We start from the raw sequence: 18349 nt of genomic DNA, 5'->3' as shown, positions 1-18349 counted from the left end.
AGAAATTACAGCACCCATAATGCACTGAGGCCACCCTGGCTGTAGGGTCTGTGTGTGCTTGTGTCTGTTTCTGCCTCTGGAGAGACGGTGCGCCTCTTTAGAACCTAATTTAGCATGCTTCATTCTGTGTTTCCATGCCAACCCCACTAGGTCAACCAATGAAAGCTGCGAGTGTCGGGGGGAGGAGTTTAAAAACCTGAGTGCCTTAATGAGCACACTCACACTATACATGCTAATAAGACCGGTTATCACTTCATACACAATTTTAAATGGGATCGGGGGGTTATAACAGTTTAGTGTGCCGTAACAAGGCTTCACTGTAATTTTGAGACATATTTTACGCACAGAAACAATGTGCTTCCAAACTCAGGATTGCATTGACCTGAGATGAACCAGTCAAGTCAGAAATGGTTCATAAAAGCAGAAGATCCCACACACCAGCAAACATGATGGCTGTAGGAGTTGTATTTATTGAATAAGCTGTCAAAAAGTTCTAAAACAGATGTAGGGATTTACAGCTCTTGCTTCAGCTGAAAAAGCCTGCACCACACAGTACAGTACTGCAGACAGCATTTCATTCCCAAAATCATGTTCTTGAGACATTTTATATACTTTTCAGATATACTGGGAACTGATGACTTGGCACAAAATGCCACAGTAATGGTGGTATTGACTCTTTTCGGGACTATCTTAACATAAATAAAAGGCAGACTCCTTCAGGAGGTTGAATGAAAATATCTAGTTACACTGAACTACAGGGGCATTGTGCAGCCCTATATAATTGATTCCCACTGGCCATTGATTCCCATGGCGATACATTACATAACGGTGTAAAAATACTGCTATTGTACTCAGTATTGACTGAAGAGCACACCGTCTTGCCGTTTTGGGCTTTACAAAGCTTCTTTTCAGTATTCCAATGAAGCAAAACTTCTACAGCCCGTTGATCCACCTCTGTTCCGCTAACAGTTTAAGAGCTTGGGAAACATAATGTTCATGTTCAATAGACAAAGTAACATAACAATTGACAAATGTGATTCATAATCAAAATTATTTATTCTTATTCAGATTGAAAAAAAAGTCAGTTATAAACCTGTAGCATTATTCCGACTAAAATTAACATTTGTTCATACACAAAATATAAAATACCAAATTTATTAAAAATATATATAAATGCGGCCATTTGTTTGGTTTCAAGGCTTGTGTCTAATACAGTGGGAGACAGTTCGTGGATGAGATGTTAATATGACAGATAACTCTCTCTGTTCACCGAGAAGCATCCAGCAAAGGCAACAACTCATCTGCAACACTGTCAGCTCTGCAGCCTGATCTGCAGTCTGTAAACACACAGCTGCTGTTACACTTATATTTCAATGTCAGATAGTAAAGCTGTTGCAAATAGTCAAAGAATATACAGATCAAATATATGGATTTTTATAACACATTTAATAAAAACTACAAAAATAATTTTGTGTTCAAGATCAGAATAATGATTTATGGTTTGCTTCCAAAATGCAAATCTTAAGCTTGATAATACATGTGCTTATAAATGCACATATCTGATATATAAGCATCAGAAAAAAATGGATCACTGAAGCTCCACTCTTTCACTAACTGCTCATTTAAGTGAGCATGGGCGACCAGCCAGGGCATGACATCATTTCAGTGCAATAACTCTACACTGAGGCCCTCTGCTGGTGAAAAAACATACTGAAATGCCACGGAACATGTGGTGACGCAGTACATGTAGCATCACTGCTGCACAACATGGCCTCATCATACCAGGCCTGTCGCCTCCACTACAGAGGGGGAGCTAGCTGCACAGTGGTAGGCAGGAAAGACAGTACCATTGTGATTTGGGCAAATTTTCTACTTTTATGGGTAGAATATTTGCTGGAAATTACAAATAATTCATAAAATGTAAAAAGTGCACATGATCATCTCCCTTCATGGATGAAGGTTGCATGTTTGCAGAAAACATTATTAAGACTCACTGGAATGAAAGTGATGCAAAGAGAGATGTGAAGGAATACTGATGGTGGACCTTCAGACCTGCTTTGAATAAGAAGACAGGACCAGCTTATGCCGGCAGTCTGGCAGCAGCAATCAAAATACTCACACTAATTCTGTTTGAATATTAGTGACAATATAGAAACAAAAATGTGCATTCTCGCAAACCACAAATTTGGAGGGGTCAATCTTCTCTGGGAAAAGACTGGCGAGAAGTTGTGACCCACTGATTCAGACATTTAAAGCAAAGAAATTTCAGTCTTTGAAGCACTGAAAAGGTGGAGTCCAACCAGAAGCAGAGAGGGGAGAAGAAGGCAAAGAAACAGAGGTGGTCCAACAACTTAAAGTCTGGTTTGAACATCTGGGATACCTACAGAAAGCTGTTTATAGAGAGACAGCATCGGTGTGGACCGCGGTTTAGAAGTGCACCAGATGTTGAGTTTTTGATCCCCCCCCTGATCCTTGAGGTTTCGACTGAACAAAAGTCAAACATACCAGGGAGCGTATGGGAAAAGCAGGGATTTTGTATAAGGAAAGTTGGAAAATGTAACAGCTTAATTGTTGTAAGACTTAGTGATGCTTCAGCTACTCATGGTACATAAACAAAATAACTAAACAGCTTAATTATGAAACGTGTATATCAACTCTTTTGATCTGCTACACATGATTACATGATAAAGTGTGTTTTTGAGCATGAGCTGTAGGTTACAAATACTAAAAAGTGTAAACAGAAGTTCATTTCTTGTTGACCTGATGAACATTCAGCTCTGCACAACGCGTTTGCTGTCACGCTGACACGAGCAGAGTGCCGTAAACCTTCCCGTGTGGCACAATGTTTACCGAAGGAATTGAGCGGTGTGGACCCTGATCTGTTGGGATCAGTCACACCATGAAATGCATGTGTCCTTCAGCGCCCGTAACCATAACATCCATCCAGATACGCATGGCCTCAGGCGACGGAGCCACCATGTAGTACACCCGATCGTGGGTCTTCAGACTGAAGGTCAGCGAGGGGTTGGGGCTCTTGGGTGTGGAAGTGAATGTAATTTTGAGAAAAAAGTGAAATAATGGAGAATAGGAGGGAGAGGGGTGAGGTTATGCATGTGTGGGAGGGAGAAAGGCAAACGGAGGGGGAAAAAAGCAGAGGATAAACAGACGTCAACGATATTCAAAGGCAATGAGGCATGTGCGGACGATGCCAAACGCTAAAAATCACAGACGCGCACATGCACGCAAACTGACTTACTTTGTGTGCATTCTTTAAATGGTCATAGTACACCTCCTCTATGGCTTGGAAGTAAATGACTCCTTTCATCTTGGTCTCATGTTTGTCTGCAGCGGAGAATGTAAACAGAACTGTTCACGGACACTGTGATCAAAGCTCGTTCTCAGCATCCAAAGTATCCTGGCTTACAAGTCACGTCGCTGCTGCTGTAACTTTGTCTCACATTTTCAACAGAGAACAGCGAAAAAGAGTTACTCACCTGCATAGTAGGTAAGCGTCCTGCGATTCTGGTCGAAGACGAACCAGCGTTTCTTCCAGGTCTTGATCTTGCCGCCCATTTTGACCAGGAAGCCTCGACAGGTTTTATCTGTGATGGCCAGATGGAAGCAGGCGTCTGGGTTGTGCCCAGCTGCCTCGATATGGCCGTGGAGATCAAAGTCGTCTTTTCTTACAGGGAGGTAGCGAGTCAACAGCCGGGACTATGGAAACAGCATTGAAATAAACAACAGATGTAAACACTGTGCAGTACTTTACTCGGGAAGTATTTACATGAAGATTACGGATTAAAAAACATCATATGTGAACCTCTTCTCATGTAAATACCTGCGATCTTTGTTTCTCCCTGAGCTTCACCTCTCTCTCCACAAGTCTCTGTCTCCTGCTCGTCTCCTCCTGCAGTCGTTTCTCCAGTTCCTCCCGTCTCCTCCGCTCCTCCTCCAGAGCCTGCCTGCGCATCGCCATCTCACGCTCCTGCACATGGCACGGAGCACAAATGACATCCATCATCAAACACACACGTCCACATACATGGTGGGTTTTGGTAGGCTTACTTACCCGATGCTCGAGGAGCCTCAGCTTCTCAGCCTGGGCCTCTCGGAGTAAACGCTCCATCTCCTCGATCTTCACCATATTGGACATGCTGGCACTGATGGAGAATGGAAAACACAAGTCGTCACACATGAGAAGAAACACTGTAGTAAGCAAACTAAGGTTAAAATGAGGCCTTGAAAAAACACTCAACTCATTTCTACAGGAAAAGAAAGGCGACTAACAGCACAATGACGTGGGACTTCCTTGATTACAAACAGCCCCCACTTATACACCACAAAGTGCCAGCTTTTCTATCAACATGAACTCTATTATAAGGTAACTGCATTTCCTAATTTGTATGCGGCTGTTGGTGAGAAAGTGTAAGAACAGCTCGATATCATGTGGATACGTTTGTCTCAGATCTGATACAAAAACAGCATCACAGCCTCTTCAAAAGCACTTGTTTAGAATATCACTCCTGACTATCCTCTGCAGCCTTTATGCTCCAACTTCTCCTCTAAAAATACAACTCCTCTTCTTCTGATTGACAGAGATTCGCTCTGTCTACACTTTTCAAAGCAACCTTTCATTTGCACTTCTCTAACCTTGAGATGTTGTCTGGGGAGCAGGCGGAAAAGCTGGTCTCGAGGCTGTCAGAGCTGTCCACGCTGACGGTATCCGAGGCCTGGCTGTTGTCCGGGTACGAGAAGGATTCCAAGAACACGTTGGGCTCAGACACCATCCTGCTGCAAAAATCACTTCTTCTCTGTCTGTCGTCATTCATGTGTGCATGGTTGTTGCCTGCTGACAGAGGAGAATATCACAGTAACAAGATGGAAATACCCTCAGTATGCATGGTCTAATGTTAAAGTACCAAAAAACTACAGCAGAGTTGCAATTCATTAACTAGTTGGACCAGTGGAATCGCATCTTGTGATCATAATTTTATAAAATCTGTTTGCAGCAACAGGGCCAAGTTACTAACTGTGGTCCATCAGGACAGAGAAAGTCTCTATCTACTGTATTAAACTAGTAGTTTGTACAGAGAATTACACATGAATTTCCATTACCAAGTTATTTTGTGTGTGGGACTTGTTTTGAGCATGCTGGGCAACTACATAATTTTCCTCAAAATCACAAATTCCTATCTAGTATAATGTAGAGTCCTAATGTCAGGACAAACATTTAGTCGTTCATATCAGATTTGGGCTAAATGTGGCTCCCTTTGTGCATCACTGTAGCATTTCCTGTCCTGATACATGTGCGATGAGGTTTTAAAGCTGGTCAGACGCAGCACAGACTTCACGCAGATGAGATGCGACAGTTTGGTACTCTGACTCACTCTTAGGAAGGCGGCGGGTGCTCAAGTCCCGCGGGGAGAAGCTGAAGCCTTGTGGGATGACGCTGCCACAGCTGGAGCTTTGGGACAGAGGCAGGTGGGCCTGAGGAGGAAACCGCAGCACACATGCTGTTCAACACCAGCCTCTATAATCAACTAGAAAAGGTCTTCATGAGCAGAAAGCACTTCATGAGTGGGATGGGTGTTGCAAGCTTGTCTGAAACAGAGAATTCCTGCTTGGGTGGATCATTCTCTTGGGACAGAAAGTTCTGGATACAAATAATGAGGGCAATGAAATCCCCTCTTCTGCAGTCCAGAATCAGAATGAGGACCATTATTTTGAAACTATTTTTCAAAACTCTTCCCAATTTGGAAAAGTTGTAGTCAAATATCGCAAAAACGGGTTATTTTTGTCTTAAATGCTAATCAATCAATGGGTCTTTTGAACAGATTAGAAACATCTTTATGTCAGATTTGAAACACCCAGTCTAATCCTACAGTATCCAATCCGTAATGTCTGCTAAGATAACAAAACATAAGGACCTTGGGAGGAAGCGTGCGTCCCAGGGATCTGCCATAAGAGCTGAGGAGCTGCTGGCTCCTCTTATGAGGTAGGCTGTCAGTCGGGTGGGAGCCATTTTCCTTGCTGCTGCTGCTTCTTCTCCTTTCTTTCAGAGAGTGCAGGTGCTGCAGGGATCACAGACATCAAGGATAAAAATAACAGAACTTCTCATATTGAAAATTTGGCCATTCACTGTGTGAGACACTTTGTGAAAACCACCTCACACAGTGCACGCCGCTGGTGGAAATATAAAGTATTATTGTAACTGTAACTGACACCCACCTCTGTGATGGCTACAGGGCTATTAGTGAAGGTCTGCCCCTCAGACAACTCTGCATACTTTCCTTCCAAAGACGCCAGCTTCTCTCTCTCCTGCAGACAGCGGGATAGTATGTTCAGGTAAATAAAATCAAATATTTAGAGTGTCAGCATGCGGAGAATGTCCTCACCTTCTGCAGCATGATGAGCAAATTGTTTTTCTCTCTCTGGAAATTCTCTCTTTCTTGCTGAGCCTGTAAAGTAATCTGTGAGGACTGTTTCTTCAGCGTCACGAGTCTTTCCTGTGACAAAAAAACAGCAGAATATCACTACACGATATCCAAACTTTGGATGAAGCAAATATGCAGTCTTGTAGCAGAGGTGTTTTATTATGAAGCAGCAGCAGAGTGAACAGAGCAAATTCTCTTTTTGGACAATAATAACATCTTCTCCCTGATTCTGCCATTTCTGAGTGGCTTTGTGCACGATTGAAAAAAATCTATTAATTCTCTGTCTTTATGACGCAAATAGTATTTCATGCTTACCATTGCTGGTATTGTTGTTTCTTGTAATTAGTTCATGCTTTGTGCTGCAAATCTCACAATTTGGCAGCTTTATTTTCATGCACAACGTGTAGTAGAACCACAATGTAGTAACTGAAGACGCCAGAAAAAAGACAAAGAAAATTTAAGGTATTAGAAATTTAAAATAGGCTTAAACTTTTTTAAAATTCTACTGACAGGAAGTCTACCTCTTGAATAAAAATATGCATATTTCTGTGGGCCAATTACTGAAACCTGAGAGCAAGCCTGAGCCTGAGCTTCTGGGACCCTCAAGAAACAGTGTGTTGGCATAAACACACACTGAAGAGTCCTGACTTGTACTAAACATGCACTTTAGCTAAACCATTAATAAGCAAACATTTCAGATCTTGTCAAAATTTAGTTACGAAAATGAAAAGTGATGCAGTGCCAGCACTAACTGCAGTGTTAAACATGCACAACATGCTTCGTGCGCACTCAGGAAACCTCACTGCTGTACCTTGCGTGTGACAGTAAGACGCTGACACTCTGCAATCTCTCGCAGCAGCTCTTGGCTCTGATTCTCTTTTTCCTCGCCCTGATTAATTTCTCTCTCCAGCTTCTGAAACTCCAAATCCTCCAAACTTTTTGTCTGCTCCTCAGCCTCCTAAGAAACAGCACACACACACACACACACACACACACACACCCACGAACAATACAATACAAATATAATTATAAGGTAAAATGTTTTGCTTTTTTCAGCATCTTATTCAATAATAACATTTAAGATTTAACTAAGTGACCATCTGCCTCAGAGTGATATCTAACAGATGCTATTACATTACACAAAGTGTTCATTTTCATGTCTTTCCAAGTGATGCCAGGTTTCAGGTGATTTTAGTTTTTCACCAAATTGGAGTCAGATGAACTAACAATTTTCTTTACACGTGGTAACTATTTGGGCCCCTTCTCAAACGAGGGTCTACGGGGTACAAGGGCCGAAATAGAAGTTGTGAAAGGATCCAGGATTATAGAAAACAAGGTCAGGAGGGATAATGAAGGTGTAAAGGGAAACAAATTGGGGAGAAAAGAGAAAACAGACTGTACAGGTGAAAGATGAGAACTGAGATATTTGGTTTTTTCTATGAGTCTTGGCGCTCACTGCGAACATGAGCTCATTCTGGAGAAGAGAGACTGAACTGCCATGTGTCGTCCAGCAGAGCTGGTTCAGGTGTTCTGCCCACTGGTTTGTCAAGCGAGTACTGCTGCAGAGAAAGTCAGCTGACCGGTCCAGATGCAGAAACATAACATCTTTTTATGACTTTGATTATAGATGCCTTTACGTGTCAGCTAACTGGACAGTTTCAGGCGAGGGTCTTTAAGATGGCCTTTCAAGCTGCTCTGCAGATCCCATTTGTGATGACATCCCTTGGTCTGGTGTTGTAGGTATTTCCTCTTGGAAACATAATTTGTTTGTTTGGCTTTACAGGAAATGGAACTGAAACCATTTCAGAGGAAGTTGCGGTTGAACTGAACTTATCCTCGAGAGTTTGTTTGAGCTCTGGCTTCAGTGTCTGAGGACGCGTGTCCACATGCTTAGTCTTGATGCCAGCACTCCCTTTACTCCCCTCTGACCACTGTGTGCTGAACTCCTAACGAAGGACAAACTGGTAAAAGTAGTCATTTAAGATTTCAAAAACTTGACCATTTGACATATTTTTTACCTGAGACTTCTCAGTGTGGCTCTTCTTCTCACTACTATGGATCTTGTCCTTAAGTTGGTCCAGAAGCTCCTTTTCCCTCTGCAGCTGGGCCATCTCGGACTCCTGTTCTCCCTCCAGCAGAGCACACTCCACCTCCATCTGCAGCAGCACAGAGTAAAAAAAAAAAAAACAGCCTTATAAATCTATTGTCATCGTAAAATGAAACAAAAAAAAAAAAATCAGACAGAATAAGCAGCTGAAACTTAAAAACAAATGCACATCTTGTGGTTGTGTTTCCTTATCAAAACACATGACTGCTGGTGGCTGCTTCCATCAACACCACTGAGCATTAAGAAGCTCACTTCATCAGCTTTATTGTGATGAGCTTGAGTGATAAACTTAAACACAGTGCTCTTAAGCTATGAAGAGGTCATCAGTTTATCTGACACGAGATAAGAACGAACACCATCGAGCTGCTCGAGCCTCAGCTGTGTTTACACACTGCACTGTGCTGTGTACCTCTCTGACCGACTCCTCCATCTGGTTGTCCAGGTCTTTGATCTTCTGCTCCAGCTCTTCTATGTTGTTCAGGACTTGAATCCTCTCTTCCTCTATGTGCGTTACTTCCTGTTTCAGCTGCACACTCTCCAAAGCCTGCAGTGACATCAGGAATGCATAGAAATGCTTGGCTGTACATTTTGTGCATAAACACACACACACACACACACACACACACACACACACACATCTTAACACTCATACACACTGTGCATTCAAGAAATGCACAGACATGCTGCACAGGAAAATCCCCATCATAAAGTTTATTGGCCGTAGCATCTCTTGGTGATTGTATATTCAAAGTTTCGGAGAGTTTTTATGACATGAGAAACTACTTTTTCTGTGCATCCAGTGTGTTGTTAAACTAATTTGCCAGCCAGTAGAAATCAGTTTTTCTGATTTAGACGACAGCAGCTGCTGTTTTAACTCATCCAAAGTTGGATCACTGACAGCAGGATTCTTTTCCACTCGGTGTAATGGAAATCTCTATCAGTGCACTCCGCTGCCAGTCATGCCAAAGTACTCCCACATCTTTTGGCATCTACCGACGTTCATTCATACTCCTATATGGCTGCATTTCAGGGATCCTATATTATCAGGTACACTTCCATGTAAAAGTCAGGATGATTGTTTTAGAGGCCAGAGTCTCATGTGGCCAGCAGCTCTCAGATTTATAGTTTCCCAGGCGGGTTGTGAACGCTCTTTCTTCCTGTACACACTGCTCTGAGGAATGTAAGAGATGGAGGAGAGGGTATTTAGAGTCTGTAAAGCCCTGTCACAACTGAAACACTGCAGACACGATGGTCTCAACTTGGAAATTCAATTTCTATAAACTCCATGTGTTTTTGAAAAATTGTGTCCTTCACATAAATGAGATTGGTTGATTACCTGTGCTGATGTGCTAACTACATTTTCATTCTCATATGCTCCTCCATCCACTTAGCTTCAGTATATATACTGTAGTCCAAAACATCTGGAAAAACGCATGCCTTTGCCATGCATATACACTAGCATTCTTCCACTCATACACACCCACAGTTGTGCATGCGCGCACACACACATGCGGACGCTAATTCTCCGTGGGATAAAGTCATTTCCTGTTCCCCCCTCCTTGAAGACTTTGAATGGCTGAGCGCTGAAACAAAACTAGGGCTTCTTCATTAAAACCAGACACACCGCTAGGTTGTTAGTGCTCTAGAGTGGAAAAAAAGCTGCACTTTTACAGAGACAGTAACTCAGCGGCACTGGGACTAAGACAGTGGAGGAGGTGGCCTGCATGGAAGCTAAAATCACAGCATTTGATAAAATTGCTATATATTTGTATTTGTAAATTAAACATGTTCATTCATTTCTAAGTACGTGCAGCGAGGCCTCCCACTTTGACACCTTCAAAAAAGTTGGGGAGAGAAAAGATGAGGTCAAATCACAGTAACATCAAATCTGTGATGAGACCTTGCGCAACTGTGATTTCCTAGTTTATGTGTCTGTAAAACCCACATAAACAGGAACTGCAGACTCTTAGAGTACTTCTGACTAAAAGCCCAAAGATGTTGAGGAATCTACTTCAAACAAGAGAAGCTTGTGTTGAATAATAGTGGAGGATACAAACTATATACAACCATCATGCACTGGATATGCTGTCAGCATGTGACTCAGAGTCAAATCCAGCTTGAAGCAAATGAAATGCAAAATGTGTCTTTGCGTGTATCATGATTTTGTTTTTCAGACCACAATAACCCCTTCCACCTTTTGTTCCTAAAAACTTAGAAAAGAAATGGCTGCACCAATATATAAATCGCAAAATAGATGTCTCGAACGTAATTGTGTACAGATTTCGCACATCTGGTATCTCTGGAAAGCGTAATCTGCACTGGATTTTAAAATGAGGTTCTGTGGAAATGTGAAAGGGAAATGGGAAGCATTTACCCTGATATTATAACAGGTAAACAAAGATCAACATGTTATCAGCAGGCTGATAAACTGCATTCCACAGGAGGGGTGTGTCTCTACACACTACAGCTGGGTCCTCTCTGTCTCACTTTAACACTCATGCTGCAGCAGGAAGAAACTGAGAAAAGGCAAAAAAAAAAAAAAAAAAAAAAAAAAAAGGACGGGAGGGAAGCAAATAAAAAAAGGATAAGATGCGGATACACTGGGGGAAGGTGATCAAATACATTTAGCTCAGGTGATGCAGCCTGATCAGAAACCTTCCATCCTACAGTCAGACACGGGGTTTATCAGGCCTTTTCATAGCAGACAATTTGATTAGCATAAAGTTATTAGTAACACCTGTGTACAGCAGGAAAAGCACAGGTGTTACTAATGACACTGACAATGGCTTTGTTCAATCCCAGTGACCCAGTACGTCATGTCAACATGCACAATACCAGGACAATGACACTGAAGCAGCTAAATTCAACCAAGAGGCTTCATAAACACAATAAAATTAGAGTGAATATTGAACTGACATATGTCAAGTGGCCAGAGAAGAGTCCAAATAAAAGCTAATGTTGCCCCCTATTTAAACGACAAGTAACTGCTAACATGTTAGCTAATAGCACTGTATTTGTTGTTTTTGTGTGTTCTACAGCCCAAAGTGTCCAAAGAAATCAAATACAGCTCTAACCCTTCTGTTACAAACATATTAGCCACTATGTAGTAGGCAGGTTGTGGTATACAATCCTACACATTTTTTCAAGAAAGGATATATCCTAGGGGTGTTTTTTTTGTCACCTGTGACAGATTTTACTGATTAGCATTAATGTATTCAGAGCTGAAATACAAACCAATGACATCAGCTTATATAGTACTTGAAATAAAAACATGCAGACCGCTGCTGGACCACCTAAGAAAACATCGCTTCTGCAGTTAAGGCGGTCACTTGATGACACTTACTTTGGCCCTGTGGTGGGTGGAGGGTGAGGGGGCGCTGCTGTTCAGGCTCATAGCAGGTGAGTGGGACCTGGCCTCTCTGTAGCCGCTCTGCTGACGCTGGCTGGACTGCTGCTCCTCGGCCAGTTGGAAGTCTCTGGCTTTGGCCCCAAAGCAGCTCTCTGGGGCAGTGCTGCTGGGGGAGTCAGAGAACACTGACTCATCATCTGACACCTGCAGCTTCTCCAGCTCCTTATTGATCTTCTGCAGGTCAGAAACTGCTGAGCCCGCCGGCTCTCTCTCCACATGGCCGAACTCAGTACACAGGTTTAAGATGGTCTCTAGGCGCTGGCACTCCTGTAGACAGATCCACACTTGATTATTTAACAATGTTTGAGTTATTTTCCTGTCAAAAGTGGATGAATCGGGTTCAAAAAGAAACTCACCAATCTCTGCACTTTCTGCTCCCTGAGTCGTTCATCTCTCTGGTGCTGGTGATAGTCTCTCAGCTCCTCTTTGCCATTCAAAGAGCTGATACTGCCCACCCTCTGTCCTGGACCTAGACCACCCTTCCCAAAGGACAACCTCCTCTCTCCGAAGCCCAGATCTAAGCCAGTCCCATCCATGTCGATCCCCAGAGAGCTCAGAGAGGCCAGGCTGGCCCTCCTGGGAGTACTGGGCATGCTGGCTGGTACTGTCACATCTGGTGGCTGCTCCAGGGAGGAGAGACTGCGCCGCGGCCCTGCTGAGCCCACTCCTCTGTGGGAACCCACTGAGTGGCGTGACGGTAGAGACAGAGCAGGGGGGTCTGCTGCATTGTTAAGCCTTGGCAGAGAGCGACTGTGCATCCCCAGGCTGTTAAGGGAGCCAGTGGAATATTTTCTCTGCCGAGAGTCTCCTCCAGCTTTGCCCTGAGAGTAGAGCCTGCGGCCCATTCGAGGGCTGGACGGCACACTGGCTGCTCCACTTTTGACCCTGGGAGAACGAGGTAGGGGCTGCCCATATGAGGAGAGCAGAGAGCTTCCATCTGCTGCATTGGAGAGGAGCAGACTGTCTTGTGACTGGTGGCGAGAGTGAGGGTGGCGGAGTAAGCCGTTAGGGCTCAGCTGACGTTCACCTTGGCGAGGAGATGGGGGCACACTGCTGCTGGTCATGTAGGAGAAGGCTCTGGAGGCCGACGGAGGCCGGTCTGTATTGCTGAGCACTGACAATGGCCTGGTGGACTGTGATCCAACACCTGAGGGCACGCTGAGGTACTTGCGGCTGCACTCAGCTGCCCTCAAGCTGGCCTCCAGAGCACTCTTCCTGCGCTGCAGAGTCTCCATCAGCTCCTGCAGCTCTGCCTTAGAGCGGGAGCCCCTCAGCAACGTCCCACCCACTGAGCCACTGCTGCTGTGCTCAATCTTCACACAGTCTGTAAAAAAGAGAGAGCTGTCAGAGCGTGAAATCCTGCCTCTTTTTGGGTGCTGTAATAGAGTCTGGTTTAATGTCACTTCTTTAATAAGCACCAGCTCAGGGAAGAAAAGTGCTATCGCACTTGTGCTGAGTGAGGGAGGGAAACCAGTGAAGAATGTAGGCTCATACAGTTCTGAGCCCAATACAAACATTGGCTCAATCAGTGGTTAAGCTTCTTCTAAAAATGGAAGAATGCTGGTGGAGCAAGACAAGCCATAATGCATCATAGTCTCGACTGTAAGAGAAATCCAGAGGACACCCTCCACTCCAGCCCAAATATCTTAGCAAGCAGTATGAGGACGGTGCCCTGAGTCATGGGTGGCCGGATGCTGAATAAACATATAATTATAGTTCATGTGATAGCAAAGAATGTCCACCTCATGTTATATAAATTGAGTCTGGGGCTTCAAAATGACAAACTTTGCTGGGCTAACTAAAACTTGGATAAGCAACTTATTTAAACTTTCTCTCAGACATCATGAATGCTGGTATCTTTGTCTCTCTATAGAAATTGTTGTGGTGTGACAATGCTGCTCAGTTTGAGATAAAATCCTCAAGGTTCTCTGTATTTTGTCAGCTAATCATTACTGATAAATTTAGGCTGAAGCCTCTTCCAAGAGGCAAGTTGGCCTAAAACCCAGAAGCTTTTAAAGTCTTGAATGTGGACTGATGGAAAAGCAGCTGTCCCAGGTTCTAGGTCAAGGAAAGTCGTTAAGCCTCGTGGAGCATTTAACCAACCCAGATCTAGTATCATGTATTCATTGTTAACCGGCTAAAATTATCTTGTTATTCAGCTGAACACAAGTGGAAGATAGGTTAAATCAAAAGCATAAGGGACATTAGATGTAAAATGAATAATCTGTAAGTGTAGATTACTGTGAGATTCACTGCAGAATGACACAATTAGAGTGATTAATACCATTTAAATGTCACAAGGAAACATAAACTTGAATGTTGTCCTACCTGAACCATAGCCCAGACTGGCGACCGCACTCCTTTGAGGAAGCATGCTGTTCATCACAATGACCTCCTTTCTCTGATTCAGTCTGAGGATGCAGGATTCAGCTGGGCGCTATGTGCTTTGTTTCCTGAGAGGAAGAAATCAATATGAGACTCACAAACATGAAAAGACTGTAAATCCTAATACCTACTGGAATACAAATAAATACTGTACATAACAATACAACATTATACAGCAGCACCTTTCAATCTGGAAACACAGTGGAGTCCATGCCTGGCTGTCCCTCCACTCATCCTCTAAAAACTCTACAACAGTGCCTAATTTCAAGCATATATTTCAGATGTGCATATTTAAACGGAGAGAAAAACTTTCCTGAAGACTAAGTCGGAAAACAGATCTGGAGGAAACTTTTTCTGCCTGGCTCGGTCTAACCAATAAAAACCAAGTCTGAAAAGCAGCACTCAGCGCCTTAATTGATCTTTTAGCCCCAAACTCATGACCAGTCCACGAAAGCATTCCCTCAGAGTTCCAGAGTCATTGAGACGGCAGCCAAAGTTAGAGGTTCAGGCTGGGTAAAGACTGGGACGGCATGAGGATCAGAGGAGCAGCTCATGCTAAAACCATTAGTCCATTACCTGAAAACCAATACAATTTCAAACAAGCACCTTCATTTACTGAGAGAATATATGAAATATTTGCTGGTTATAGCTTCCTTGTCACTATTTCATATAATTTAGATTTTTCATTTTGGGATCTGGTGACTTTTAATTGAGTAACTGGTTAATCAGGTCATCGTAAGATTGGATGATGATGAAAACCAACCCTAAGTTTCCAATGCTGAGCCACAAACAGAATGTCTGACTCTCTCCTCTCAGGAAAATTAAAGCTAAAACAAATGAATACATCCAACAGGACAAAGAAAATCAAAGAAATACATCCTGAGGTCCCCACACTCCTAACATAACTCAGAAAGGTCAGATTGAGTGAGGATATTGTAGGTTCCAGTGATACAACAGAGGGATTTTAAAAGGCAGACTGTTTCCTGAGCCCACAGACAGCACACAAAGCCCAGAGAAAGACAAGAGACGGCTGATCCAAGACTTGCTGGTCCTGCTGTCTGGAGAGAGGGCCTACAGGAAGTAGGGTATCCTTTTACACAGTCACACAATCAATCAGCATGAGTTCATTCTCGAGACCGCCTGGAGGGAGGCGGGGGGCGGGGGGCTTCACATTAGGAGCACGGGTTTTTACTGCATCAGCCAAAGCACAGGCCAGCAGAGTAGAGCGGATCATAAACACAGAGGCGTGTAAACAGTCTGAGGAATGGCCACTGATAACATGTTTTTTCATTGAGTGTGTGGTAACTCTGTGAAGATAAACACTTTCACATTGCACAAGGCTCAAACTGTTGTTGTCGTCACTCATTGTCCAGACAAACACTATTTATTTTCAGGGGGCTTGAAAATCATTCAGGCCACAAACTCTCATTTTCATTTATGGATAATCTTCTGATTATTTTCATTAAAAAAAGATAAAATCCATCCATTTTGTCGATCAACTACTTCCTAAAATCATATCGGCTCTAAATTCACTGCACTGCTTTTACAATATTCTGATTCAACATCAGGCATTAACAAACTCACACACACACATAACGGACACACAAACACACTCAGGGATGGAATCAACAGTTTGAGGACTTACTGATTGGCTGTCACCCACTTTGCTTTTTTAAATGGCTGTGACAGTTTCCAGCGATGTTAAGTGAGCGGAGGTGAACAGTAAGCCAGACAACTACAGCTCAAAATTCATTCATTTTGACTTTTTGCATGTTTCTTGAGCATCAGCTTGACATACTTACATTTGCTTGAGTCATCTGTCTGGCATTCTTGTAATTGTACACATATGTTAACTGCTCTACATTTGGCACCGACGATGCATGCAGTACTATGCCTTAAACTATGCACTGTACTTATTTAAACTTTACTTTAAAGTCTGACACAGCGGCGCAAATGAGACAAAATGCAGTCATGTGGTTCTCACGGAGCATCACTGGTTGCGTCGACCCGGACATTTAGGAGCTGACTGAATGCGTGAATTAAAAGCAACTAACCTTTGTTTTCTGTCCCATTCACATAATATCTCCTGAGTTTTTTGGCGTCTTGTTCCTGAAGCTGAAGTCCTCTCTCTCCCTCTGTCTCTCTCTCTCTCTGTATGAAACAGAAAAGTAAAGTCTTCCCATGACAAAGGATCAGACAGGAGACCCTCTCCCTCCTCTCCCCTCCCACCTCAACTCTCTGCTCAGACTCCCTTCCCAGGAGAGAGAGAGAGAGAGGGGGAGAGAGTGTTTACTTTGCAGCATCAGGCCCGGTTGCTGCCCCCCTCTGGTTAGAGAGAGAACTGTTCTTATGTAGAAAAGCAACAGAGCAGATGGGCAAGAAAGAAGGAATGAAGGAAGCACTATTAGTTTTCACTGTAAGTGTCTTCAGAGGAATCAGTATGTTTAATCCCTTCTAACTTCAGTCTGTAGCTGATTCTGACCTTTGACCTCTCATTGATCAATAAGCTCCAGTATCATGTTATCATTATGTCATATTCCAGCACAGAGACACTGGGTTTGAGTGAATTACTGCAGATCTGGGCTCGTCATGTGACAGCATCTAACCTCCCTCCTTATACCTTCAGAGACTGTTCTGTCTGCACTTCACATCGTATTTACAATGGCAACAGTTTTCCTGCTGTCTGGCCCGTTCGTTCACAGAGAAAAAAGGACTCAACCCACAGTGTGCGTTTTCTGTGGGAGAAAGAGCAAGAGTCGGCATTAGTGCTGAAAGTTGTAAAAAAAAAAAAAAATGTTGACTCTTAGATTGTTGTTTCAGCAGTATGTGGAGGCGGGAGGAGGCCCCATCGCTGTGTTTGAAACACAGCCAACTTCACTCCCCCTCTTAACTGTGCAGGCAAAGAGCGAAAACCCCCTTATGGTCAGAGACATTACACACACTGAAACACGCAGCATATCTAATACTCTGATCCTTAACTAATAGATTTCTTTTATATAAACTGATCGGCATGTGGATGTGAAACGAGTGAATATGATGTCGAGGATGAAACAGCGAGTTCTGAGAGTAGAATGAATGAAAAGTTACTTTGGAAAAATCCCCTGAATCCCTCTGAAAATCTTGAACCATCACAAAAACTCCAATTACATCATAGGGAGGGGGCTGTGGAGTGCGGCCTGGACGAGATGATTGCTTCCAGACTCAGAGCTGGGGTCTTTGTCATAAAAACACACACACACACACATCCACACCCACGCGCACACACGTCTGTCTGCCTCTCTCTTTCGTTCTTTACTATTTCAGGAAAATAAAATGACATATAAATCTCAGGAGGGCCTCATTTGAAAACTGTGACACTTTAAGTTTAGTGCTACCACAAAAAGCTAATTGTCACAGAGCACTGCAATGTTACTCCACTTCCTGTCCAGAGAAGGTCAAATAAAGGTAGGATTTTAAAGTGTGAAACCCTGATCCATGAGTAGTGAAAGATGTGGAAAAAGGGGGAGAACGATGGAAGAAAAATTGGTGTCAGATTGTGGGAGTGGGTGTACGATCAAACTCTGGTAATTGTCGGGAATTCTGAGTCAGAGCGCGAGTCTCAAGTGTCTCACCCAATCACAAAAGACCTAAGTCATTTGCAGTTTTTGGTGTTAAAATGTGGATCAGTTCTGTTTGTTTTCTTTTGTGGACTCATCTTTCACTCCGTGCTGTCAAATGTAACTGACTTTCCCTGAAAGACAGAACCACCCGCCATGTTTCTCACCCGCCCCCTGCACTTGGACAGTCCATTTTATTGCATTTGAACGATGTGTATTTACTCAGAGCAGTTCCTGTCACCACTGATGACAAAATGAGCGAGCCCTCGAGCCATTTCGTCAAGTCACCCCACAGTTCAACTCCACAAAGAAAACTTAATTAGCAGGATGCGGGCGTTAATATGAACACAAGCCACACCACAGCTGCTTCCAGGATTTATCTCGATGACAAAACTCACTTCAATTTAAACAAATTGGC

The 18349-nt window shown here is 43.3% G+C and overlaps 1 protein-coding gene across 2 annotated transcripts; it reads right to left on the bottom strand.

Moving 5' to 3' along the window:
• Window positions 1–1109: 1109 nt before the first annotated feature.
• phldb2a (pleckstrin homology-like domain, family B, member 2a) lies at window positions 1110–16475 on the bottom strand. Of its 2 annotated transcripts, none has more exons than XM_076749705.1 (17): window positions 16390–16475; window positions 14279–14403; window positions 12307–13274; window positions 11885–12217; window positions 8951–9085; window positions 8453–8590; window positions 7246–7392; window positions 6396–6506; window positions 6229–6318; window positions 5928–6071; window positions 5388–5487; window positions 4651–4849; window positions 4070–4160; window positions 3839–3985; window positions 3495–3714; window positions 3257–3342; window positions 1110–3033 (listed from the first exon to the last, which is right to left on the bottom strand). In XM_076749705.1, exons 2-17 carry the CDS (start codon window positions 14331–14333, stop codon window positions 2893–2895), a joined length of 3105 nt encoding a protein of 1034 aa, XP_076605820.1. In that variant the 5' UTR covers window positions 14334–14403; window positions 16390–16475; the 3' UTR covers window positions 1110–2892. The 2 variants fall into 2 exon arrangements, with proteins under 2 accessions (XP_076605820.1, XP_076605821.1); XM_076749706.1 differs by having other exon boundaries at window positions 4651–4846.
• Between the last annotated feature and the right edge of the window lie 1874 nt (window positions 16476–18349).

The sequence above is a fragment of the Chaetodon auriga genome, chromosome 15 (genome assembly GCF_051107435.1).
Source record: "Chaetodon auriga isolate fChaAug3 chromosome 15, fChaAug3.hap1, whole genome shotgun sequence".
Classification (NCBI taxonomy): Eukaryota; Metazoa; Chordata; class Actinopteri; order Chaetodontiformes; family Chaetodontidae; genus Chaetodon; species Chaetodon auriga.
This window is presented reverse-complemented; position numbering and strand designations above follow the sequence as displayed.